General features: G+C 49.0%; 10 protein-coding genes across 10 annotated transcripts; 5 read left to right on the top strand and 5 right to left on the bottom strand.

The window, feature by feature from the left end:
• Positions 1-399: 399 nt before the first annotated feature.
• Positions 400-1,142, top strand: PENARI_c015G05809 (GPI anchored serine-threonine rich family protein; the record flags this gene model as incomplete). The annotated part of the gene is made up of 2 exons (XM_022633785.1): positions 400-552; positions 606-1,142. The coding sequence occupies 2 exons, from the start codon at positions 400-402 to the stop codon at positions 1,140-1,142; spliced, it is 690 nt and encodes a 229-aa protein (XP_022486298.1).
• Positions 1,143-1,786: 644 nt separating this feature from the next.
• On the top strand, positions 1,787-2,883 carry PENARI_c015G09803 (uncharacterized protein; the record flags this gene model as incomplete). The annotated part of the gene is made up of 2 exons (XM_022633873.1): positions 1,787-1,961; positions 2,024-2,883. The coding sequence occupies 2 exons, from the start codon at positions 1,787-1,789 to the stop codon at positions 2,881-2,883; spliced, it is 1,035 nt and encodes a 344-aa protein (XP_022486423.1).
• A 977-nt stretch (positions 2,884-3,860) lies between these two features.
• PENARI_c015G02470 (ubiquitin-like domain-containing protein) lies at positions 3,861-7,485 on the bottom strand (the record flags this gene model as incomplete). Its single annotated transcript, XM_022633711.1, has 3 exons — positions 3,861-4,003; positions 5,710-7,389; positions 7,437-7,485. The coding sequence occupies 3 exons, from the start codon at positions 7,483-7,485 to the stop codon at positions 3,861-3,863; spliced, it is 1,872 nt and encodes a 623-aa protein (XP_022486242.1).
• Positions 7,486-7,547: 62 nt separating this feature from the next.
• Positions 7,548-9,216, top strand: PENARI_c015G04516 (uncharacterized protein; the record flags this gene model as incomplete). The annotated part of the gene is made up of 3 exons (XM_022633762.1): positions 7,548-7,943; positions 7,998-9,159; positions 9,212-9,216. 3 exons carry the CDS (start codon positions 7,548-7,550, stop codon positions 9,214-9,216), a joined length of 1,563 nt encoding a protein of 520 aa, XP_022486381.1.
• Positions 9,217-9,566: 350 nt separating this feature from the next.
• Positions 9,567-13,055, bottom strand: PENARI_c015G07900 (MET18/MMS19 family protein; the record flags this gene model as incomplete). The annotated part of the gene is made up of 6 exons (XM_022633827.1): positions 9,567-11,972; positions 12,023-12,211; positions 12,262-12,401; positions 12,459-12,556; positions 12,641-12,914; positions 12,974-13,055. 6 exons carry the CDS (start codon positions 13,053-13,055, stop codon positions 9,567-9,569), a joined length of 3,189 nt encoding a protein of 1,062 aa, XP_022486426.1.
• Positions 13,056-13,362: 307 nt separating this feature from the next.
• On the top strand, positions 13,363-13,961 carry PENARI_c015G08566 (uncharacterized protein; the record flags this gene model as incomplete). Its single annotated transcript, XM_022633844.1, has 2 exons — positions 13,363-13,809; positions 13,863-13,961. 2 exons carry the CDS (start codon positions 13,363-13,365, stop codon positions 13,959-13,961), a joined length of 546 nt encoding a protein of 181 aa, XP_022486314.1.
• Positions 13,962-14,153: 192 nt separating this feature from the next.
• PENARI_c015G01094 (ER membrane complex subunit EMC3) lies at positions 14,154-15,205 on the bottom strand (the record flags this gene model as incomplete). Its single annotated transcript, XM_022633679.1, has 5 exons — positions 14,154-14,344; positions 14,421-14,582; positions 14,634-15,000; positions 15,071-15,104; positions 15,156-15,205. 5 exons carry the CDS (start codon positions 15,203-15,205, stop codon positions 14,154-14,156), a joined length of 804 nt encoding a protein of 267 aa, XP_022486413.1.
• A 253-nt stretch (positions 15,206-15,458) lies between these two features.
• PENARI_c015G00956 (signal peptidase complex subunit 2) lies at positions 15,459-16,150 on the top strand (the record flags this gene model as incomplete). Its single annotated transcript, XM_022633676.1, has 3 exons — positions 15,459-15,495; positions 15,553-15,851; positions 15,923-16,150. The coding sequence occupies 3 exons, from the start codon at positions 15,459-15,461 to the stop codon at positions 16,148-16,150; spliced, it is 564 nt and encodes a 187-aa protein (XP_022486208.1).
• A 1,719-nt stretch (positions 16,151-17,869) lies between these two features.
• Positions 17,870-19,165, bottom strand: PENARI_c015G06492 (methylenetetrahydrofolate dehydrogenase (NAD(+)); the record flags this gene model as incomplete). Its single annotated transcript, XM_022633802.1, has 4 exons — positions 17,870-17,953; positions 18,017-18,106; positions 18,164-18,797; positions 18,972-19,165. 4 exons carry the CDS (start codon positions 19,163-19,165, stop codon positions 17,870-17,872), a joined length of 1,002 nt encoding a protein of 333 aa, XP_022486454.1.
• A 736-nt stretch (positions 19,166-19,901) lies between these two features.
• Positions 19,902-22,007, bottom strand: PENARI_c015G11560 (F1F0 ATP synthase subunit alpha; the record flags this gene model as incomplete). Its single annotated transcript, XM_022633916.1, has 5 exons — positions 19,902-21,152; positions 21,236-21,356; positions 21,416-21,472; positions 21,601-21,758; positions 21,936-22,007. The coding sequence occupies 5 exons, from the start codon at positions 22,005-22,007 to the stop codon at positions 19,902-19,904; spliced, it is 1,659 nt and encodes a 552-aa protein (XP_022486453.1).
• Positions 22,008-22,420: the final 413 nt, after the last annotated feature.

The raw sequence follows: 22,420 nt of genomic DNA, 5'->3' as shown, positions 1-22,420 counted from the left end.
ACTCCCACTTTCATGGTTGAACTACAGCCCTCAGATCAACACAAATTAGCTTTATGTCAAGAATTTCCAATGCTCTCTAACAGGAATTCCCCAGACCGGCAAACGACATGCTTTCTTGGGCGATATGCTGATGCTTTACCGTTAGGGCTCGCGGAATGCAACATTCTCTCCAAATGCCCTTTGGTCTCACTACGAATACCAACATGCGATATTCGAGCTCAGTTCTGCGGGGCTGGGAGAGGTCACGGCAGTATTTCCAGTAGATAAGAATCGTGATGCGCCACCCAGATTCTTGAAAGTTGTATCGCCATTCACGTCGCCCATCCGCCACTCTACGATTTCGTTAATATCGCCCACTTTCCTTAAAACCCAAACCGGATTTTACTCTCTTTAATCATTATGATCTTCTCAAAGAGTGTCATTGTCGCGTTGGCAACCTTCGTCACTCTGGGTCTCGCTGACCCTCTTTCTTTCACTGCCTGGCCTACTGAGCCGCTTGAGGCTGGCAAGCCCGTCACCCTTCGATGGGCTGGTGGTGCCCACCCTGATCAGGTACGTAGCAATTGGTCGTAAGTGCAAACACCAGACAACTCATTACACACTAGCCCGTGACAATTGCCCTCCGCGAAGGACCCTCCGGCAACCTCAGGGATGTCAAGGTCATCACCGACCAAGCCAAGGATGGCAGCTTCACCTGGACCCCGGACAACGACGTGAAGAGTGGTCGAACCTACGCCTTCCAGATCTCCCAGGAAGATGAGACCAATTACACTGCTCTGCTTCACTCTGCTGGTGACAAGCCCGCCGATACCCTCAATGACAACGCCAGCACCACCGGTGCCGGTACCACTTCTGCTCCCAATAGCCAGACCACCGCTGGCACTCGGACCACCGACGCTACCGGCACCGGCAGCAAGGCCCTAATCAGCTCCTCGGCCAACGGCTCTAGCACCCCATCCGGCTCGGCTGCTGCCAGCTCATCTAGCGCAAGCAGCACAGATGTTCCCATGATCACTGACATTAGGAATGGCAAGGCAGCCTCTTCCACCAGCAGCGTACGGAACGTTGCTGCTTCTATTCCTCAGTCTTCAATGCAGTTCGTACTTGGGGTTGCTGGTCTGCTCGTCTACCTTGTTCAGTAGAAAGCCGTTTGTTGGCGTTTTGGTTCTTTGGTTTTTTGGGGGGGGTGGGCATACTCACGTCCTTCGTTCTGCAAAACTGGTCAAGATAGCTTCGTGTATATATAGTACCCCTGGATATCGTCGATATATAGGTGGCATGAGGCGCTGAGGAAGTAATCAAGTCTTTCATACTATCCCGGCCTTGTAGCCCTGTTAGTCAGGTATCAAATACTCTCCGCAATCAAGACGAATCGTCTTTGTATGTTGGATAAATCGGATTGATATTCATTGTAGTTCTATAGGGAGTTCGGTTATGATAAACAAAAGACCCCTGCTCCCCGCCGCTTTCCGCGACGTCAACAGCGGATCAACAGCGGAGCGGGAACACAAAGAAGATCGTTTCCACTTCACTTCTTCTCTTTACCGCTACTTCGACTGCAGAGATCTGTGCTTGAGGGGCCATTGTTGCACTATTGAAAAATAGAGTGTGTCTTTTATTGAAAGCTTGTCCCTTGCGATGTCTCGATGATTAAGCAATAATAAGACACAGCTAGCAGCACCTGCGACACTTAATATCGGTATGAGCCTTCTCCGCGTATTTGTGTCATTTTGATCCTGTTCGTCCGATCTTCCGGCCTGTTTACTTCCGGACATGTTCCGACAGCATGGGGGGCTTCAAACAGGCCATGATGCGATTCACTTCCAGCAAGAATCTAGCCCCAGGTGCTGACCCCCTTATTCATGCAGATGCACCGCAGGTCAATCTCCCGCATGTGGACACTCAGCTAAATATGCACAACGGATTTTTGGATGACGAGTCTCCGGCCCCAGGTCAGAACGGTTGGTACTTTTGACCTCTTTGACGGCCATTCCAGAGCTGACACATTCTCTTCATCTCCCAGGAACCTCCAATGACGCCTCTCCATCTCCTTCCCAGCCATCGAATCCCTCCGCTACAACAGATACGAGCAATGGTGAAACACCAACGGCAGAATGGTCAGCAGTCGGACATGCAGCAACCGGCAAGTCCGGACGGGTCATACACAACCTCCAAGAGGAAATCGCGCGTCTAACGCGTGAATGCACTCTACAAAAGTCCCGCGCCGAGGAATTCCAAAGGTCGAACGAGGCCTACAAGATCCAGCAACAAAATATGAACGAGCGGTTACGGAACCTGGAACAAGTCAACGAGACGAATCTCAACTCAATCGCGCGCAAGGACCGCAAATTGGAAGAATTGCGAAGAGACCTACAAAATGAACGCTCGAAGCGCCAGGAAGCCGAAATGGACGCCAACCAAACCAACGAGATGATGCGGGAGGAACGCGAGAACCACAACCGCGAACAAGCCCGGTTACAGGAGATCTCCAAGCACCACGAGACACAGTACGAGGTGCTATCATCCACGACGAAACGGGACAAGGCAGATTTCACAAAACGCATCAATGCTATCTCCGGGCAGTTCCAGTCCATAGCCAATGCGCAGAAGACGCATATACACTCTACGGAACGCTTGGAGGTCCTTGCGGATCAGAAGAACCGCGAGATTGAAGCTCTCAAGGACTCGTATGAGAAATTGCTGGCTAAACATACTGCCTATAAGGATATGAAGGAGATTGAGTTCCGGGATACGCTTGGGTCGGCCCAGTCAAACAATGACAAGATCGATGGAGCTTTGGCTAAAATTAAAGAGACGGAATCGGAGATGAAATGGGTGATTCGGCTCAGTGGAAGCCAAGTCAAGCAACCTGCCGGTGAATGAGTGTTGTCTGCTGTTTGTCTACGTTGTGTTGGATTGCCCGGCGCTCTGCCAGCACACTCGCTTCTTTCCCTCGTCTCCATCAAGACCTCATCCATTCTGCCTCTCAAGAACTCACCTTCGATCCCTTCCACCTCTTTCCACCGCTTTCGTCCTATCTCGACTCACCGCCACGGCCATTCATCCGATCCTCGTCCCGTGACATCCCGAACCCTACCTACACCATTTTCACCAAACCATCCACATCCCTTCTTCCCTATCATAGATCCTTCCCATTGCAGGTGCATGGCGTTTCTTTTTGCAGCAGATACCCGCCATGGCAGAGTTTGATCTGGTATCCTTGAACGTTTTCATTTCTGTTGTTTTAACGAACGCATTAGACTTGATGTTTGATGACCTGCATATTTTTACCTCTTGGATATGACTGAACAGAGACTACCCAGGTCATAAGATTCTATCGAAAGTGCTATCCTGTTACTTTCGTCCCAACTTGGCTCATTAGGCTGGTGCCTACTTCTATTCTATCTGTCCGTCCATACGTTCAATAAATATTCGTCTTACATATGTAATCTGTGGAGGGCATTTTCACATGAAGCTCTGCTTTAGACTCAACTTTTCTCAAAGCTGTTATGTGTAGTGAATCTTCATGGGCTTGGTCTCATTCAGGTCTTCTGTTTCAATAACCCTGAGTTGTTTCAATGGCATGATGCCTCCCAGGAAATATCCATCTGGCATAAGGCCTGGTCTATCTATGCCATTCAGGAGTGTACTTGTTCTTAAAAAGTTTGAATAGGGTTCTGTCGAGCTATAATGTGCGTTCATGGTCCTCGGACAAGCAGCCGTTGAGTCTGGGATACGGCGATGATGCTCCAGTCCTGTGTACAAATTGTTCGGCTCACCTCGCCGGAGCCACATGACGGGGTTAGCCAGTTATTCTCGGCGCTTAGTCGTTGTCATAGTTCCAAGCTTGGAAAATTCTCCTACCAGGCGTCTCCGTATCTCATTGTAAGAAGTGTGGCAGGGGAAGAGGGTGACCTGAGGTTCGAGGCTCTAATTTCTTCAATGAAGCCATTAACAGATGCTTGCACAATATCCTCTTGCGCGGCGCTTCGGCGCCTTAGGTCTACTAGTCAGTACTTTATCATTATTCTCGCATTTCCCGCTTAAATTAAAGTCCTATGAAGAGTCTTCGGGGCCTCAGTAGCGGTGTAGAGATGAGTAAACGGGCGTAGTCTTCGATTATCTTATTTACGACAGGCTAGTCAGTAAGATAACTGTATATCTGTTTAGCATTATTTCTACGTATAATATGTGATTGTCTACGTGTACAGATGTTTGTAACTAGATCAGTTTGGATGTATTTGGTATCACTTCCACGTCACTTTGCCGTCAATTGAATTCGCTTGTCCAAGCTAAGGATAAATAGCTAACTACAAAGGAAGAACAAATAGCATATCTCTCTCTATCGCTTAATAACCTCTTTAGCTCCTCGCCTTCTTGCTCTGTAGCTTTCTTTTTGATATAGTACTCTAACCAAGTCTTGATATTTCATGTCAACCCTGATTTATAATTGCCCTCTCTCTTACACTAAATTCCTCCTAGCACGAAATGCTAGTTTACGCTACTAGTATCTGTCGGCAACCTATCAAGCCAAATATCACACAGCAGGGGGTCATAAATGTGTATGCAGTGCCACTGATGAAGTATTGGACAGTCACTACACAAAACCTAGCCACGAAGCGAGTATACCGTTTCATACACCTTTTTCGCCTGACTTTGGCCTCCCTTTCTTTTACCTCTTTTTTGTCCATTTTCCAGTGTCTTGGGTTGGAGATTTGCGGCCTATGACTGCAGATACGACGCTAAGGTCGTTGACTAGCTTCTTATACAGTCTACTAAAATACAGGTAATAGTAAGGCGCAGAATCTTATAGGAATTGGCTGGCTTAATATGAGACAAAGGCGTCAATAGTCCTCATAGTCAAAATTCCAACCCTGATCTAGGCACCATGTTGAGTTTCTTCATTGTCTGTCTTTCATAGCCACAATTTTATTGTTTTTACCGGTTTCTCTTGGATAATTGTGCTATTTCAAGGCTCGCAAGAGCGTGTAATTGATCCTTCAGACCTTTCGCCTCTTTGATCAGAGCCAATACCCCATCTCTCTCAAGCCGGTCCTTAGTCTTTATATCTTTTAAAGTCTTCGTTAGGCTAGTCATTAACCGGACGAGCCTAAAGCAATCTTCTGTTTTATCATCACGGTCTTCACGTGGATTTCCCAACTCTGCACTGAGAATAGAGTATTCTTGGCGTGAACGAGCAAATTGGGTCTTCGCTTTATGCTTCAGAGACTGTTCTTCCACTGCAGGGTTTGATTGCCGCATTCTTTCGGGTGTATCGGCCCTCCTGTTGTCTCGGGTATCATCACTCACATAGACATTGTCCAGGACATGTAACTCATCCAACATTTCGTTAAGTTCATCCCACGGAGAGACAAGGCTTATCACAGATAAGCGCTGAGACGAAACATGGCTTGTACGTTTCTTCTTTTTGGGTTCATCGGTCTTCATGTTCTCTTCGACTTGAGGCATTCCCGGAATATCGGAGCTGTGGAAACTCGCTTTCTTTATACCCCGGGAAACGTACTGACCCTGAGGAATTATATGAAGAGGGACTTGTATTCCTCTTCTTCTTTGCTTTTTTGGTTTTCTTGTGGCTTTCTCCGGATTTCACGATCTCAGACGATCCGGAGGAATCGGTTAGCGAATATGTGTCAGGTTCGGAAACAACACACAGCAACTCGCTTCGATTCTGTATTCCCACCGATTTACATGCGATCTCGTCATCTTTCAGCATGCGCCCTTTGAATAGCAATTTGACCCGTTCGCTCGGTTTACCAAATATGCTGGCAGCTTTCTTCCGTACTTTGCCAACGTTGAGACTTCCGTCGTCAATGCTGAACTCAAAAATGTCCACAGTATGAGAGATTCCACGGTATTTCAGGATAATTTGATCATGGCCTGACCTGCCACGCGAGGACATGATAGGTTCATCATCGTCGCTCTCTTCAGCGCCATTGCCATCGATGTACGGAGCAATGTATGGGGCATCATCGAGCCATGGAAGGTTTGGACGTTCGAGCCAAGGTTCTGGCTCCTCAGCTTCTCGAGATTCATCGCCAATGTTCCCAAAAGGTTCATTCTGTGGGAGTGTTTCGAAAATCGGAGGATTGTCCGATTCGAGCAGTTCGTTATGAGCAAGGTCAGGAATAAGCAGAGCTTGGTCGATATAAGGCTTCTGTCTGAGCTCATCACTCATTGCATGTTCTGATTCTTCATCTGTGTCTTGATCACTGTCCTCTTTCTCTACCGATCGAGGAAGAAGAAAGAGAGCCAGCTCTTCCAAATGACGACTCACATGCCGCTCATACTTAGCAGTAGAAAAGGTATCCTTGCATATAGAGCAGTCAAATTTGGGGAATGACATTGAATCTGCATGTGCATTCTCAACGTGGGCATACCACTGTCGGCGACTTTCATATAGTTTGCCAGAGCAACCCGGGAAAATGCACACATATGGCATTAGGTCACGAAAGATATGGCGAGCCCATGCTCGCGTATCTCGAACGGAGATTATCAAGAAACAATAGGGACATTCGAATGGTGTTTTGTCAGCACCCTCTTTTGGCAAGGGTGGGATTATCGTAGCACCTGTCCCATTGATCAATGTGCCTGCATATGAGGTTTGTGTTTCAGATGTATCTGCCACGGAGAAATGGTCGTTGGAATCAGAAGGCAGATCATGGCATATATCCGTCACGATTGTTTCTGACAGGATAGTTGATTTTCGATCGCCCTCATTGCCATCGTCAAGATTTTGGCTGAGTTTGGCATGATGTCGTTCACGATACTTCAATATAGCTCTCTGCAATGCCATTGCGGAACTGACACACTCGAGAACTCCGGGATCTGCCAGGGGATGTTTGTTGGAAGCATGATTGTGAGCCCAATGTTTGAAGGGCTGGGCGTCTAACTTGTTAGTTCCCAGAAGTCGGTCGTGATGAGCTGGCGTTCGAATGATAATGGACATCCGATAGAGATGATGGATTGTCTCCACAATGTCTTTGTGTAGTTGTTGAATTTCGGTCGTGTTGTCATCCGAGGGGTTTTCAACATTCTCTGGGGCTTCGTTGTCTGAGACCTCCTCGAGAACCTCATTCAAATCGTCTAGAAGATCTTCAAGCCCTTGAAGAAGGTTGATCGTTTGACTTCTTATATGAGATGCATCCCTTAGGCGAAAGTCAAGGGATGATTGACCCCTTTGGTGGGCACCGATATTCGCCGACCATATACGCAGTCGGCCTATTTCATCTTTCCATGATTGCAAAGAGACCTCCTCTGCATGACCTGAGAGGGCAGCCGAGGAGACCAAGGAGGTGAACTTGGTTAAGCAGCTCCGCACCAGGTCCGAGACCGCTACCATCTTGTAAATGTTCACGTCAAATTGTGAAGCTGCAAAGATGATCAGTTTCCGATGTGCTCACAAGCGCATGCCATACCAGGGTTTGATTGGCCCACGTACGAAGCTGAACATTTAGCGCGGGGCATCGCGAGAAAGCCGCTATGAGATGAGCAAAAGTCAACTTCGCAGACCTCAGACTGTTGGAGAAATGGTAACTGGAATAGAAGCTGTCGGACTCACGCTTGCTGTCATTCCTCTCCTCGTCAATCAACTCGACAGCTATGTCCGGGGCATAGAGAAAGTCAAGTTGCTGAGGCGCTACCGAAGAGAACTCGCGGCCTATTCAAGGGGCCTGGCGACGCAACGAGCGGTCCTTATAAATACATTAATTCAGACTCTTGGAGGTATTGTCAATGACGAACAAGAACTTTCCGAGTTGATCGACAACCCACAAGGGCCAGGATGGAAAGACCCTGTCCTGCAGAGAAAGCTTCGTCTAAGGCTAGACCGAAACTATGACCTTTTTCTGGATAATATGAGTGATCTCAATGATCTCCTATTAAGGCTTTCTAAAAAACTGGGCATCAATATCGCTGAGAACAAGGTGTGTGATTGGTAGCGTTGTTTTCGCTAATTAACGTTAACTTCCGATCTATAGAGTCCCGACCCCAAAACATGGGATATCAAGGATTTCTGGAAAATGCTAAGTAGAGCAGTCTACGAGGATCTTCTCAAAAAGATTGATGGAGCCAATACAATACTCAAGTCTCTGCTGGATCAGTCTCTTCACCAAGAAGAAACACGGAACAAGAAACGACACCCTCTGCCACGTCTTCTTCAGCAGTACCAAAAGAGACGCAAGCACGCAGAAGCACTCTTCAAGACTATCTTCGGGGCCTACTGGCGCTGTCAATGCAATGAACAACACTGCGTTCACCTTCAACTACCAACAAACCCACTGGGGCCCCCAAACTCAGAATTCCAATCAAAACTTCACATGAACTTTTCAAACACCGGCAAAACAGACAATCACAGCTGGACCTGGACAGAAGTCATTTTCGAGCCGTGGCAAGACGAAAAGTTCCTCTCAGTGACCAGTCTGTCCTTACAAGAGCCTCACAAAAAGGCCAAAGTCAGTTTCGATATGCCAACAACTGAGACGAATCTTTCCCAAACAACATTATCACCACCACCCCCGCCAATCGATGACTTCTGCTCATCCCTTCGCATAACCGAAGTAGAACTCATCGAAGAACCCACCAAATCCAAATGGACAACAACAGGCATGATCTCTAGCCAACTGGACGACCCCTTCCACTACATAATGCACGCCTCAACGAAAATCCCCAGTCCAACGCCCCCAAAACCATTAAAAGAAGTTATATCTCAAATAAGCCGACATGACCGTCTCCATATTGCCGCAGGTCTGGCATGCGGCGTGATCCAATATTGCGGCAACTGGTTGAAATCCCGATGGGATAGTTCTGATGTCCATCTTACCACTCATAAAGATGGTTGTGATATAATGCTCGACAGTGTATATCTCTCCTGGCCACTTTCCATACCGGATACGGATACAGATTCAGAAGGCACCGTTCCAACTATGCGGCAGGGAAACAATAATCTTCTCTTGCCGCTTGGGCTTGCGCTTGTGGAATTATCACTTGGGAAGTCCTTGGGTTCATTATTAAAGCCTGAAGACGAGGATCGGGATACGGAGAGGAAGAGGCGTAATACTGCAAGCAGGCTTGTTCCTAAGGTTTATCTTGAGAGTGGAGTGCCTTATGGGGAAGCTGTTGAAAGTTGTCTTTCTTGGTCTAGTGCACACTCTTTGTGTGTTGATCGGGGAGTTGAGGAGCGCGTTTTTGAGAGAATAATTTCTCCGTTATTGAGGGATTTGGTTAACTTTGAGGGGATGGTGTAGTATACGAATCATTGCATTGGCGATGGTGTTAGGCTGTATAGATCATGAACTTGATTGAGGCAAGTGCATGCCTAAACTAGATATGGAAAAACGGTCATAACAATTCACATTTCACATTTTTATGACATGGTTCATATCGAAAATGATGCTTATTTACTCGAAACAACGAAGGTGCGAACAAGATCCTGGAAATATCATCTATGCTCAATGCATCGGAATATGCAACGTCCTTTTTTGATGCAGACACGCTTTTCTCTATTTCTTCCTGGGGAATATGATACCTGAGTTTTGACATATAATCAATCAATCGTCTTCCTCTGGCGCATCATCAACACCACGTATCCAGGCTCCTCTAGCATCGACTGCTGCCTTGCGCACATCACGCTTGGGATCATCAAGAACTGCACGCAGAGACCTCAGTACTTGGTTCTTGACAGGCAGAAGTGGCGAGATAGATGGTGGGACACGGGTGGTAGTATCACCACCTGCGGAGATTTGATGCGTAGCAAGAAGGTTGAGACATCTCAACGCATCCGCACGGAGGCGGGGACTATTGACAGCGCCGGGGCCGACGTTTGTAGCCGTTGTCTTGAGGAGTCTTGTGACAAGGCTTGAGACGTGACCGCACTGGTCGATGACGACAACGCCGTTGTCACGGATGATGACAGCAAGTGTATCGAGTGTTGCTGTGCGGACAGCGATGGAGTCGGCGGTCTGGAGGTCGAGGGATTGCAGGAGGAGAGGGAGCAATGTGGGAAGTTCTGGCATGACTAGGGCCGTGGGGATTGTGGAAAGGATTCCAGCAAGGGCAGTGAGGTGGGCTGGTTTGATATGATCTGGTGCCTTTGTGGCGGCGGCAGAGTTATCTGTGCCAGCAATGTTGACTTCGCGAATGCGAGACGAGATCAGGGGGATGACGGTTGTGAAGAGGCGCTGTCTACAGAGGAGGCGAATTGTGGCGCCGTTTGTGGGGGAGAGGATGTCGTCGTCGCCGAGGATGATGGCGAAGCCTTGTGCTGCGGTCGTGCTGGTCTGCGGGTCTGGAGAAGAGATAAGGGCGAGCAGGGAGGTTAGAACGTGAGTTGTTGTGGGTGCAAGGCGGAGGACCAGAGCTTTTGATAGCCAGAAAATGGTGCGGATAGTTGCGGGACTGAGAGTTTGAGTTTCTGCGCCTGAGCTCTGGATGAGAGAGTCAAAGAGCTTCTCGGCAATTGGAAGGTCCTGCTTGGACAGGAACTTGTTCACAAGCAACGCCAAGTGACGCAGATAGGCCTGGTGGGTAGCTGGTTCTGTGGTTGAGACGGAACGGCTGACCAGATCGGACAGCAAAGCTGATATGTCGCTGGAGGCATACGGGATCCGGTTGCTGCAGTCCTTTGACAAGCCTGCGAGAAGATATGTTGAGATAATCAGGGTACGCTCTTGGTCTGCGCTGGTCGTTTGAGCGAACGGCACAGGCACAAAATCCTCGGCGATGGTGAAAAAGCTATACACATTTTCGGCCACTTGTTCCTGCTTCTCATTGGAAACAGACCGCACAAGGAGGTTGCAAAGTCGTCCTAAGGTATCGAGTACAGTAGGATCGTTAAGAATTCGGTTCTTAGCCTTGCCGGAGGACGATGCAGCCACGTCGCGGCAGAGTCCAACCACAATCTTGTCAAAGTACAGGTCAACACTCTGATCTTGTTGCATGTTTCTTTGCTGCATCACGTAGAGTAAAGTCATCAGGATGGCGCGAGGGTACGCCACCGACCCAGGCTGTTCCTTCTGCAGTAGGATAGACAGCTTGCTGAATAGACGACGGAAGAGGGTCTCGAAAATGTCTCTTTCAACGCTGATCTGCGCAAGTGTCTCGAGTGTCGGCAAGTACAGGGCATCTGAGCCCTCGTCTTCTTCTGGTAGAGTCGCAACAAATGCAGGGAATGTAATATCCATGATCAGCCGGGGCTTGTGCTTGGAAATCTCAGCAAGCGCAGCGATTGCCTCCTTTTTCAAATCATTACGGCCAACAGATTCCTCCTTCAGAAGAATTTCGTCCAAGTATTGGACGAAAAGTCCTATCTCGTTCTCCTGGAAGAAATCACGCAATGTCGACAGACGCAAGAAGCCCTTCAGAGCAGTTACCCGGAATGAAATCTCTTCTTTGGCTGCGCCCATCAATGCCTGGCCGTAGATCTCTGAGAACTGGTCCTTGAATTCAAGCAGTGGGTTCTCGACGGCAATCTCACCTCCACGGGTGGTCCATTGCCCGAATACGTCCGTCGCCGCTTCAAACAGTACATTAAGTGTCTCAAGAAGTGCCCTTTGCTTGACAATTCCATCTGCCTCTTGGTAGATAGTGAAAATGGGTGCAACAACGGTCTGGACAATAAGAATGAAGGAGACGGCGGAAGCGGAAGAAACGCAGCTAAGAATCTGCTGGAACGGCTTGGCCTGCTTATTTTGAGGCTCTTGAAGTTGCTCATTACATTCCTTGGTGATTGCTTTGAGATACTGCGCAAGAGGAAGCTCTTGTGATACCTGGGTGACGCCTTCGGAAAGCCGTTGCGTGATAGCTTTCAAAGCCTCAAGAGAAGTCTCAGATAGGAATTCCTCTTGGGCGTTAAGAATCTCGAACTTCAAAGTCTCCCAAATTGTGACAGAGTACTTTGACACCGTGTCGGGGTCATACGAGTGAATGCATGCAATCAATGTATTAAGTGCATCTTTCTGTGAAAGAGTTAGACTCGGTTCAAGGTCATTGTGATGTTCAAATTTACCTTTACATTGGGAGAGGTGGAATCGAGCTTGTCCAATAATGCGGGAATGGCGTGAGGTGCGAAGTGCCTAGTTGAAGAGATGCAATCTTGGAGACGACCTTTGAGATCCTGTGCAGTGATTCCGTATGGATCGTTGGGCGGGGGTCGGAATGTGATCGGGAAGTAGTTATATACTGAGTCGAACAGTGTCTTTCTGGGGTTAATTGAGAGTTCTGCGGTGTTGCAAGGAGGGTGCATACCTCAACGTGGTTGGAAATATCCCATTCCACCATAACTACCTTCAGGATGGAGAACACGACCATCAAATTCCGTGGGTCTTTCTCTCCTGTCATGATATCGACAACTCCGAGGAGTGAGATGTCACCCATGTTGCGCATTGCTACTGACTATTAGTCCCATATCCGAGATCCAAAGGCACTTTCGGTAATGAACATACCTTCGCGGTGTGTTGACATCAACTCATTGAGCAATTGATAAACTTGGAATCGTTGTGATTGCGAACGAGACTGGAGATCCTGGAAGTTGGAAAACAGGCTATAGCAAAGTCAGCATATAACCATAATCGAAACAAGCTTTGCCAAAGCTCAATTGGCACTGAAGGCGAAGTGTAGGACGTACGCTTGTGCTACCTGGCTGGCCAATAACCGATTGAACCGGTCCAGGCCCTGCAGAGTCTCCAATCCAGCAACAGCGCCTCCATCCTCGATGCGGTCACAGAAGAATGTAGTCAAGACCTGAATCTGTTGTCTTGAGAGGTACTTCGGCGAGAGGGCTTGGATAACTGCGGTAAGGTAGGACACCGCTTTTCCACGCAGAATCGGGTCTTCGTCGTTGATATATTCGCCAAGCGATTGGACGGTATCAATCAACGTCGTCTTCTTGTTCTCGATATCTGCAATCCCTCAGTTAGTCACCCCTCAGAGTAGCAAGTGCGGGGCGAAGGAGACTTACCTTGCGCGATTCCCTCGGCAATGCGCTTTGCTTCCTCTTTGTCATGGTCAATGACCAGCATGAAGGTCTGCAGAGCTGACATATTGCCAATCGATCAAGGCGAACCAGTGTAGAATGGGGACAAGTTCAAGATCGCGGCCAATTTCTGTGGCTTATCGATATCAGGTGATTCTGTTATCTCCCCACGTCACGTGCGCGTTGCGTCATTGTCAGGTTTGCCTGTCTTTCCTTGAACGAACAAGATGGCTTCAGCACACAGCATGGGAGTGACTCTACTAACATCTCTTCTATTTGCACTTCTCTTTACTAGTACCGCATCTGCGCTCTGGGGGCTATCGTATCGTATCCCTTCCCGCCAGCAACCACTAGTCCTTGAACACGAATCCATGATGGATAAGATCATCCCCGACATCCTCAAACCGCAAACAACGGCGCCGGTGGAGGATCTGAGCTCGAAGTTTGGTGGAGACGGTCCTATCATCTCAGACGTCCTTCCCAAGACTAAGGGCATCAATATCTTTGCCCGGTTAACCCGGGACTTCGAACCAATCGACTCTCGTCTCAGCGATGCCTCGAAGAATATAACGGTGCTGGCGCCTCGCAATAGTGCAATCCAGGCTCTTCCACGGAAACCTTGGGAGAATCCAGAGGATTACAGGAAATTTGGTGAAGTAAACGCATATGAAGGTCAAGATGGCCAAGATCGGGCAAAGCGGAACCTAAAGCAATTCGTGGAGGCTCATTTGGTTGCTGCTAGCCCTTGGAGGGCTGGGGAAGAGGTTGAGACACTTGCAGGGGAGAAGCTGAAGTGGACCAAGGAGGGGGATAAAATACTTGTATGTTTCGTAGTCTCTTCAAAGCGTTGATGTGACTAACTGATCATCTCTAGATCCAACCGGGCAATATTGAAGTTGATTCCGTTGCAGAGAAGGTCTCAAACGGAGAAGTCTGGATCTTGAACGATGTTATCAATTACCGTCAAGAGTGATTGTTATGGGTTACGATAATACTACGAGTTATGGGAAATTGGCAATATGAATCATTCAAATTATTAGATGTAGACATAATACATACGTAGGTCTGAAGAGACATGGCATTCTATTCTTTATCTGCTCAAGGCCAGTACTGGCCCCAGCCAGGTATATACCCAGCGCTATACACAAGCAATGCCAGCTTGAGATCAAACGCCCTGAGGAGCGAAGTTCTGCAAGATTCTCTCTTCCACACCATCAAGGATGCAGAAGTGCTCCATCACCTCCAAGTTCTCTGCCTCATTGAGATACAGCTTATCGGGGTCTTGGCCGGGTTGCAGCGGGTTCACCATTGCTGCAGGGTTGGCCATGCCCATTTGCTGGGCCATTTGGTTGGCGGCTGTTTGATGTTAGCGAGTGTTCCTCTTACTGCACTTGCATAAGAAGCAATATGAGCTTATATGACTGATACATACCGTTATCACTGCCGAGGATGAATCCAAAAACGGACTGCAAGCCCATCAAGTTGAGGAAGTACCACGAAAGACTCGACACCCATCTCACATCAAGATCACGAGTCATAACACCAGACTGCAGCATCGACTTGAACCGAATGGTGAGAGGGAAGGGCAATTTCACTGCAACATGTAAGCTATTGATCATACTTAATCAGACTCATTGCAACATACAGATCACGAATCCAGAAAAAAAGGCATTGATCCAGCTCATGATCAATGTCTGCGGGACCATCATCATCATATTTCCCTTCATCATGCCCATCATGGCTTCCATGCCTGCAGGATCGGTCATGGGGTTCGCAGGTGGCTGGCCACGGTTATTGGGGTCCTTCAAAAACGCGCCGCTTCGGAACCCGGAAACAAGGTAGTTCTTGCGCATCTCGAAAGACTCGCGGTTGAGTACGGAGCAAGCATTGTTGCGAAGGTTCACGCCGCGGAGGAGGGCAAGGCGCTCGCGTGATTCGGCGAGGGAGGATGGCGATTTGGGAGTCGAGTTCATCAGGACCGTGGCATAGTGGCGCAGGATTCCGGTCAGAATCTATTGGAGTTGTTAGTTACACTCCGGGCGCATCGCAGGACTCAGTCCCCATGTTGGAAGTTAATCATACCATGACAATTGAAATCGGGAACAGAATCCAATAGCTATAAGCAATGGTCAGTTCGACTTCTCCTAGTCAATTCGGGTGCTCTCACAATAGCGCCGGATCCCGAAGGATGGTCTGCTCAACCCCTTGAACTGCCATTATGAAAATGAAGACAGAAAGGAGTGTAGCTTGCGTTAAAGAGACAAGTCCCGAGTGTTGGCGGGTGGGGGTTGGAAAGTTGAAGGGGCAGAGGTTAGGCGGAGAGAGATGTCATTGGCCGCTAGCTTCAGCTCCAAAGGGCCACGCCGCATCTTTGGCCAACACAGTCCTGCCTCGATCGTTGCATACTGACCAGCGCTCGCTTTTCTGGTTATTACGAAGATCCTAATCCGTATATTTGATCAACTTCCTCATGGCTTCCAACAAGGTGCCGGTCTACTCGACCAATGGTCCGTTATCCAGATCTACACTATACAGCAATAACACTAACGAATCGCGAACCATAGATCTCAAGTCTACCAGCGACGATGCTCTCCTTCCTTACTTGACAAACCTCCCCGCTCCATACGCGTTCACGCCGGACCACTCAAAGACAAACATCCGCTTCTTGCTTGGATACAGTGCTGTCGCGATTGCTGGATTTACCTTCTATGCTGACCGCATTCTCGGCTGGGAAGCTACAACCTCCCCTTGGATTATTGCGGCAGTGGTTTCCTACTTTATCTTGAACAGCATTCTCACATACTGGGTTTGGGCCGTTGAGGCTGGTGAGGTGTACCGCGGGAAGAGGAAGACTGGAGAGACGGTATGTTATTTGGTCTTGAGACCTAGTGCGATCCTTTCTTTCCAGCAAAAAGCTAACACTACTATTTATAGATATCGGTTTCCTCTTCGTCAAAGAAGTTCTCCAGTCTCTACAAGCTACATGTTTCCTATAAGTCTGCTTCTGGCAAGGTCCTCCAGGAAAAGCGCTGCGAGGCTCCCTTCACAACTTGGTTCTCGGCAGAAGGTGTATTCCACCCCGAGCCCTTCCGCAGCTGGTTGGCTGGTGAGATTGATGTTTTGAGATTGGCGGCTAAGGAGAACGAGAAGAAGTCTGGTTGAATTGGAGGATCTTCAATACTATAGCTGAGGGCTGTGTTTCCTGGACGAACTCGTGATATCAATTTGCATTATTAGGTGAACATGGTAGCGTATCTACAAAATAAGTGTTGAAACCTTTGACGAGTATGATTTCGTTGGGAATCAAAACACCGCTTGTTTGGGTGTGTATGCTTTCCGCTGATGTCTGGTGTGATTCTTATACTCTTCATCACACTTACCCGAAAATATCTTTAGACTTCTGTAACCCAGTCGTTCTCTGTTCCTTTCCCTGGCTTATGCTGGAAATCATCACACAGCGCTGGTAGAACCAACCCTAAAAACGTACCCAGCCAATCAATCTAGGCACAGCTGTACTTACATGGAGCAAGTCAATTTTACCTGCACGATCCTATAATTCAGGAAATGCATAATGCATCTGCATCTCCCAATGCGATTATCCCCGGCGTTCTACAAATCAATCAAGTCACCATTGAGGGCTAAAAGTCTCATGTGTACCCTTGCCATTCGTACTATACAAAACAACTATCTCCAAACAATTTCCACACAGTTCAACAGCTAATCTCGGCTCATTCCTCTATCCCACTCGGTGCAAAATCAAATTCAAATAATATTAACCCTGGTGATACAAGCCACCATGAACGGTGTGATTCCAAACATCCCTTGCTTTCCACCTCAATCCCAGCCTTTGTCATTGCCATATTTATTACAGCTGTCCTCGCCCATAAGTAACAGAATGCAAGAATGCAATAAAAAAAGAAAGGAAAAAAGAAATCATTCAAAATGGGTTCTATCTTATCTCGTCCTCGGCCTCGCCGCGGTAAGCCCTAACTTCATCTCATCTCAAGCAGACGGTCAATTAACTGACCAGCCAGATCCAATTTGTCCTGAGACTACCCTGATAACCACGCATATCTCACATGGTGATATCACAGCTGCAGTGGGTGCCACTAGGCATCTTGAACTACAAGATATAGGCGCACTCAATGCAGCTGCCGAGTCGAGCCATACATCTAAATCTACATCCTTAGCCTCGTCAACACCAACACCAACACAAACCACAAACGAAACAAATCAATATTGCTCAACACAACCACAAACAGAACATATACCCCAAATACGGATATACCGTATCAAACCCAAAGCCAAATCCAAAAACAGGACAAAGGCCAAACCCAAAAGCGACAAGACCAACCTATACAACATCGGACTCCTACTCATAATAATGCCCCCAAACGTCCGAATCCACGGCTGGACACGGGAATCCCTGCTCGTCGGCGAGATTCCACGTCTTAATGGGTTTGGCTTCAGATCCGAGAAGGAGCTGGATTATGGTTTGCTATCTGCTAGTGAGGCATTGGGCTCGGTTGTTTCTCAATTTGATGCGGTTATTGGGATTGAGCGGTTATTTTCGTGGAGATGATGGATAGTATGGTGCTGGTTCTTTTATTTATATCACGTCTTTCTTCTAATTTTTATTTTGTTTCAGAGTGATGATTATATTTCACGATCTCGGTTTAAAATAACACATGGACTGTGAATGGGAGATATCAAATGCAGGAATCAAAAGCCGAAAACAGGAGAAGAGAAAGGGACGGGAGAAACGTGCGGTTTCAGTGTATAATCAAAATGGCTAATAACAAACAGAATCTATAGGAATTTTTTATGACATGTCCAGGTCGCCTAGCATATCAGTCAATAGTGAATTCGCGTGAACGTCGCCTAGGTGTTTGCCTCGAGGGTGCCGGGGCGTTCTGTGGCTTCGGCGGGCTTGACGTCGTCTAAGCGCTTGTTTTGGATGAGTCTCTGTAATTTAATGGTTAGATCCGATATCAAGGATATAAGTATGTAATAGATAACGAGGCTTACCAGAAGGTTGCGCAGCAAGACGACAATGGTGACCTTTCCAATGGAGGGGACGAAGAGAGAAGCCTTCTCGCGAACCTCGTGGGGGAAGTTCTACAAAAGAAACAAAATTAGCAACGGTGATCCTTTCAAACAGAGGTTAAAACATACCTTCTCACTAGAGAAGTTGACACAGACAGCACCCTCACGCAGAAGGCTGGTATCGAATTTGTACTTATCACCGGGGACACCAGTGATAACAACATCACAGAGCGGCACAACATCCTTAAGAGTCTTACCCTCCAACTCAATAACATCATGTCTCTTCTTCTGCAGTCCCTCACCACGAGTAAACTTCTGCACGCCAGTAACATCAACACTGTAAACACAGGCTCCATCATTAGCCAGCAGGGCCGCAAGCGGGCGACCAACAACCTCGGAACGGTTCACGACGCAGATAGTGTGGCCGAAGAGACGGTTGCCGTAGGGCAGGATGGTGTTATAGATGTTGAGGTACTCGAGGATCTTGATGTTGGCCAGAGGAGTGCAGGGCAGGATGGACTTTTGGCGCTTGGCCTCGCCGTCCAGGAAGCGGACGTTCTGGTACATGTTAAAGATGTACCGGTGGCTCAGGCCTTCGACATCCTTGGTCATATCGACGATCTGCTGCAGGTATTGGTCCTGGCGGTTGTTGAAGATCGGATAGTAGACGATGATGCCGTCGACGTCGTTGTCGGTGTTGGCGGCCAGGATGGCTTCTTCGATGTCGTCGCGGGAGACTTCGCGGAGGGAGTACTTGAATCCACTGGGGGGACATTTTGTTAGTTAATGATGTCAATTGAGTGTTATATCAATTGGTTGGCTTTTGGGTGGTCTGTCGAGGGTTGAGGGGTAGTATGAATCATACTAGCACCCCCACCATCCCACCAAGAATGAAGCCATTGAGACCGCACAACATGGAAATGGTGTATATACTTACTTCTCCTCGCAGGTCTTCTTTGTCATCTGCGCGTAGACCATCGCAGCAGGGTCATCGTTGGCCAGGAAACCTACCAGGTGAGGCGGCTTCTCGAGGGTCTTGAGGCCTTCTTCGACTTCAGCGAGGAGGTGGGTGGCAACGTGCTTGCTCAACATCACCTTGCAAGGTGTAGGCGCAGCTGTGGGAGCAGACATAACGGCGATTTATCCAAAGTCTGGAGAGAAGTGAAGTTTGCGACGCAGGGAGACTTCATGGCGGGTTTGGCGGGAAAAGATTGTTCGCTTATCGATAACAGATCGGCTGCCGGTTTCGGCCTCACTGCCGAGCTTGTATACTCTCACTCGTGTAAAGAGTGAAGTATAAAGGGAAGTAGCAATATGCGATGGTATAATATTAGAATTCAATCGTATTGGCCTGGCAATCTAACTGATCTTAAAATGATCTATACTTATAGATTAAGTTATACATCCACGATCCATGAATAAAAAGGTAGACCTTGTGTAGACAGTCGTAAGGCTATTTACAATTTACGATCTACTGTTTACTGTCTCTACAGTGAACAAATTGAACAAATGGAATAAATTGCGGTTCAACATGGGGAGCAGGAGACCGGACGGAATTAGAACGGTCGTCCTCCCATCTCGCGCCCCCTGCGCGGATAAAATCTAAACGTACAGGATATAATCACATTTTGACAGCCTAGCCTTGCGTTCGCTCGGAAAGGCACTACAGTAAATCCATGGTCCGCCCAGGATCATGCAGATCATTACATCGCTACATCCAGGGGCAGACCTAGATTCGGCTATAGCACCGGCATCAAGAGAACAGAACAAAACAATGGGCTCAAAATTGTACAGGCTATCTTGTCTATACACATAGAGTCAAGAAAACAAAGCCGACCACGAAGGATCATCCGGGTGATTTCTTCACTTATGCGTTGAAAGAAGAGTTGAAGGCGGAGATAACCTCCTTGAGCTTGGCCTCGGACTCCTTGCTGACCTGGCCCTCCTTCTCGATGGTCTGCTGGACCTCAGGGTGAGAGCTCTTGAGGTGAGACAGGAGCTCAGACTCCCAGGTGAGGATCTTGTTGACGGGGATGGTGTCGAGGAGACCGTTGACACCAGCGAAGATCAGGGGAACCATGTCGGAAACGGCCATGGGGGAGTACTGCTTCTGCTTGAGGAGCTCGGTGAGACGCTCACCACGGGCAAGGGTCTGCTTGGTGGAGGCGTCAAGGTCGGAACCGAACTGGGCGAAGGCAGCGACCTCACGGTACTGAGCCAAGAACAGCTTCAGGGAACCGGCGACCTGCTTCATGGCCTTGACCTGGGCGGCGGAACCGACACGGGAGACGGAGAGACCGACGTTAATGGCGGGACGGATACCCTTGTAGAACAACTCAGCCTCCAAGAAGATCTGGCCGTCAGTGATGGAAATGACGTTGGTGGGAATGTAGGCAGACACGTCACCACCCTGGGTCTCAATGATGGGCAGGGCAGTCAGGGAACCAGCACCGTGGGTCTTGTTCATCTTGGCGGCACGCTCGAGGAGACGAGAGTGGAGGTAGAAAACGTCACCGGGGTAGGCCTCACGTCCAGGGGGACGACGGAGGAGCAGGGACATCTGACGGTAGGCAACGGCCTGCTTGGAGAGATCATCGTAGATGATGACGGCGTGGCGGCCGTTGTCACGGAACCACTCACCCATGGCACAACCGGTGAAGGGAGCGATGTACTGCAGGGGGGCGGCCTCGGAGGCGGTGGCAGCAACGACGATGGAGTACTTCATGGCATCCTGCTCCTCAAGGGTCTTGACGAGCTGAGCAACGGTGGAACGCTTCTGACCGACAGCAACGTAGATACAGAAGAGCTTCTCGGCATCAGTGCCGGTGGTGTTCCAACGCTTCTGGTTGAGCATGGTGTCGAGAGCGACAGCGGTCTTACCAGTCTGACGGTCACCAATGATCAACTCACGCTGACCACGGCCAATGGGCACCATGGAGTCGACACTCTTCATGCCAGTCTGCACGGGCTGGTTGACGGACTGACGGGGCAGAATGCCGGGGGCCTTGAGCTGAGCACGGCGCTTCTCCTTGGTCTGAAGGGGACCCTTGCCGTCAATGGGGTTACCAAGAGCGTCGACGACACGGCCGAGCAGCTCAGGGCCGACGGGGACATCGACCTGTGGATGGTTAGTATATGTTGCAGGAGAATCGAAACAAGGTCCAATATCAGAATGGGCACCTAGGGGGTAGGTAGGCTTACAATCTCGCCGGTACGCTTGACGGTCTCACCCTCCTTGACGAGACGGTCGGAACCGAACAGGACGACACCGACCTGGCCGGCCTCCAAGTTCATACACATACCCTTGACACCGGAGGCGAACCTGGAGATGGGTTAGTTTTCCGGACGGGATAATGCCAAGACATTGGGGGGAACACGTACTCGACCAGCTCCTCAGCCTGGACGTTGGTCATGCCGTGGACACGAGCGATACCATCACTATTCAAAGCTCAATCAGTTTCTGGGTTCGTTGTTTGTCGAATGTTGATGGGAAAGGGCGGATTCGATGGAATTGTAGCCGAGGACCGAATTTTTCTTCGCGGCCCCAACAAGGGCGATGAACGTACCCGACCGACAGGACACGACCGGTCTCAGCGAGACCAGCCTCCTCAGAGACACCACGGATGCGCTGCTCAAGAATGGAAGAGACCTCAGTGGGCTGGGCCTTGGCCTCGGAAGCGTAAGAGCGGACGCCGTTGAGAGGACCGGCAGCAGCGGCGCGGACCTAGAATGGGCGAAAAACTTGTCAATGACCATTTCCAGCAAGTACAACGTGTCGGAGGTATCCTCCATGTATAGGCGCCGTGTAGTGATGAGGTCTGAGCACCGATCGAGCTCGGAATTGAGATGAACGATGTCGGACTGGCGATGGATTGACCGGCTAAGATGGGATGGGACTCACCGAGGCGATGCGGCCAGGGGCCGAAACGGCCGCGACAGAGCGGCTGGACGACCGCAGAGCGTTTCTGAACATTGTGAAAGGGGGGTTCAGAGGATGGGAGGATGAATTCTCTGAGGAAGAGATGTAATTGGGGAGAGGGAACGGGAGAGGAGAGAGGATTGTGGACGGGAAGGAGAGCTTTGTCGTCGGGGGGAGGATTGGATTCTCAGGACTGGCGCTAAACCGTTTCGGACACTGGGCCCTCCGAGGTGGCCCTAGTGTGTCCGACCACCTTCACTGTGTTATAATCATGAATTTAATTGCTAAAATATTTTATCTTTCTATATAAAAACTCATGTCTTTTCCTAAATTTCAAAATATACAGTCAAAGTGTCCCCCCATGGCTGAACATTTTGCACTGGCGACCGGAACAAGGAGCCACACGGGCCACACTTCTCGTCCCGTTTTTTTCTCTTCTCGGATCGGCGGAATTCCTGGTCAGGTGT

This window comes from Penicillium arizonense (assembly GCF_001773325.1).
Source record: "Penicillium arizonense strain CBS 141311 chromosome Unknown PENARI_contig015, whole genome shotgun sequence".
NCBI classification, from domain to species: Eukaryota; Fungi; Ascomycota; class Eurotiomycetes; order Eurotiales; family Aspergillaceae; genus Penicillium; species Penicillium arizonense.
The sequence above is the reverse complement of the archived record's forward strand: the minus strand, read 5'-3'. Positions and strand labels throughout refer to the sequence as shown.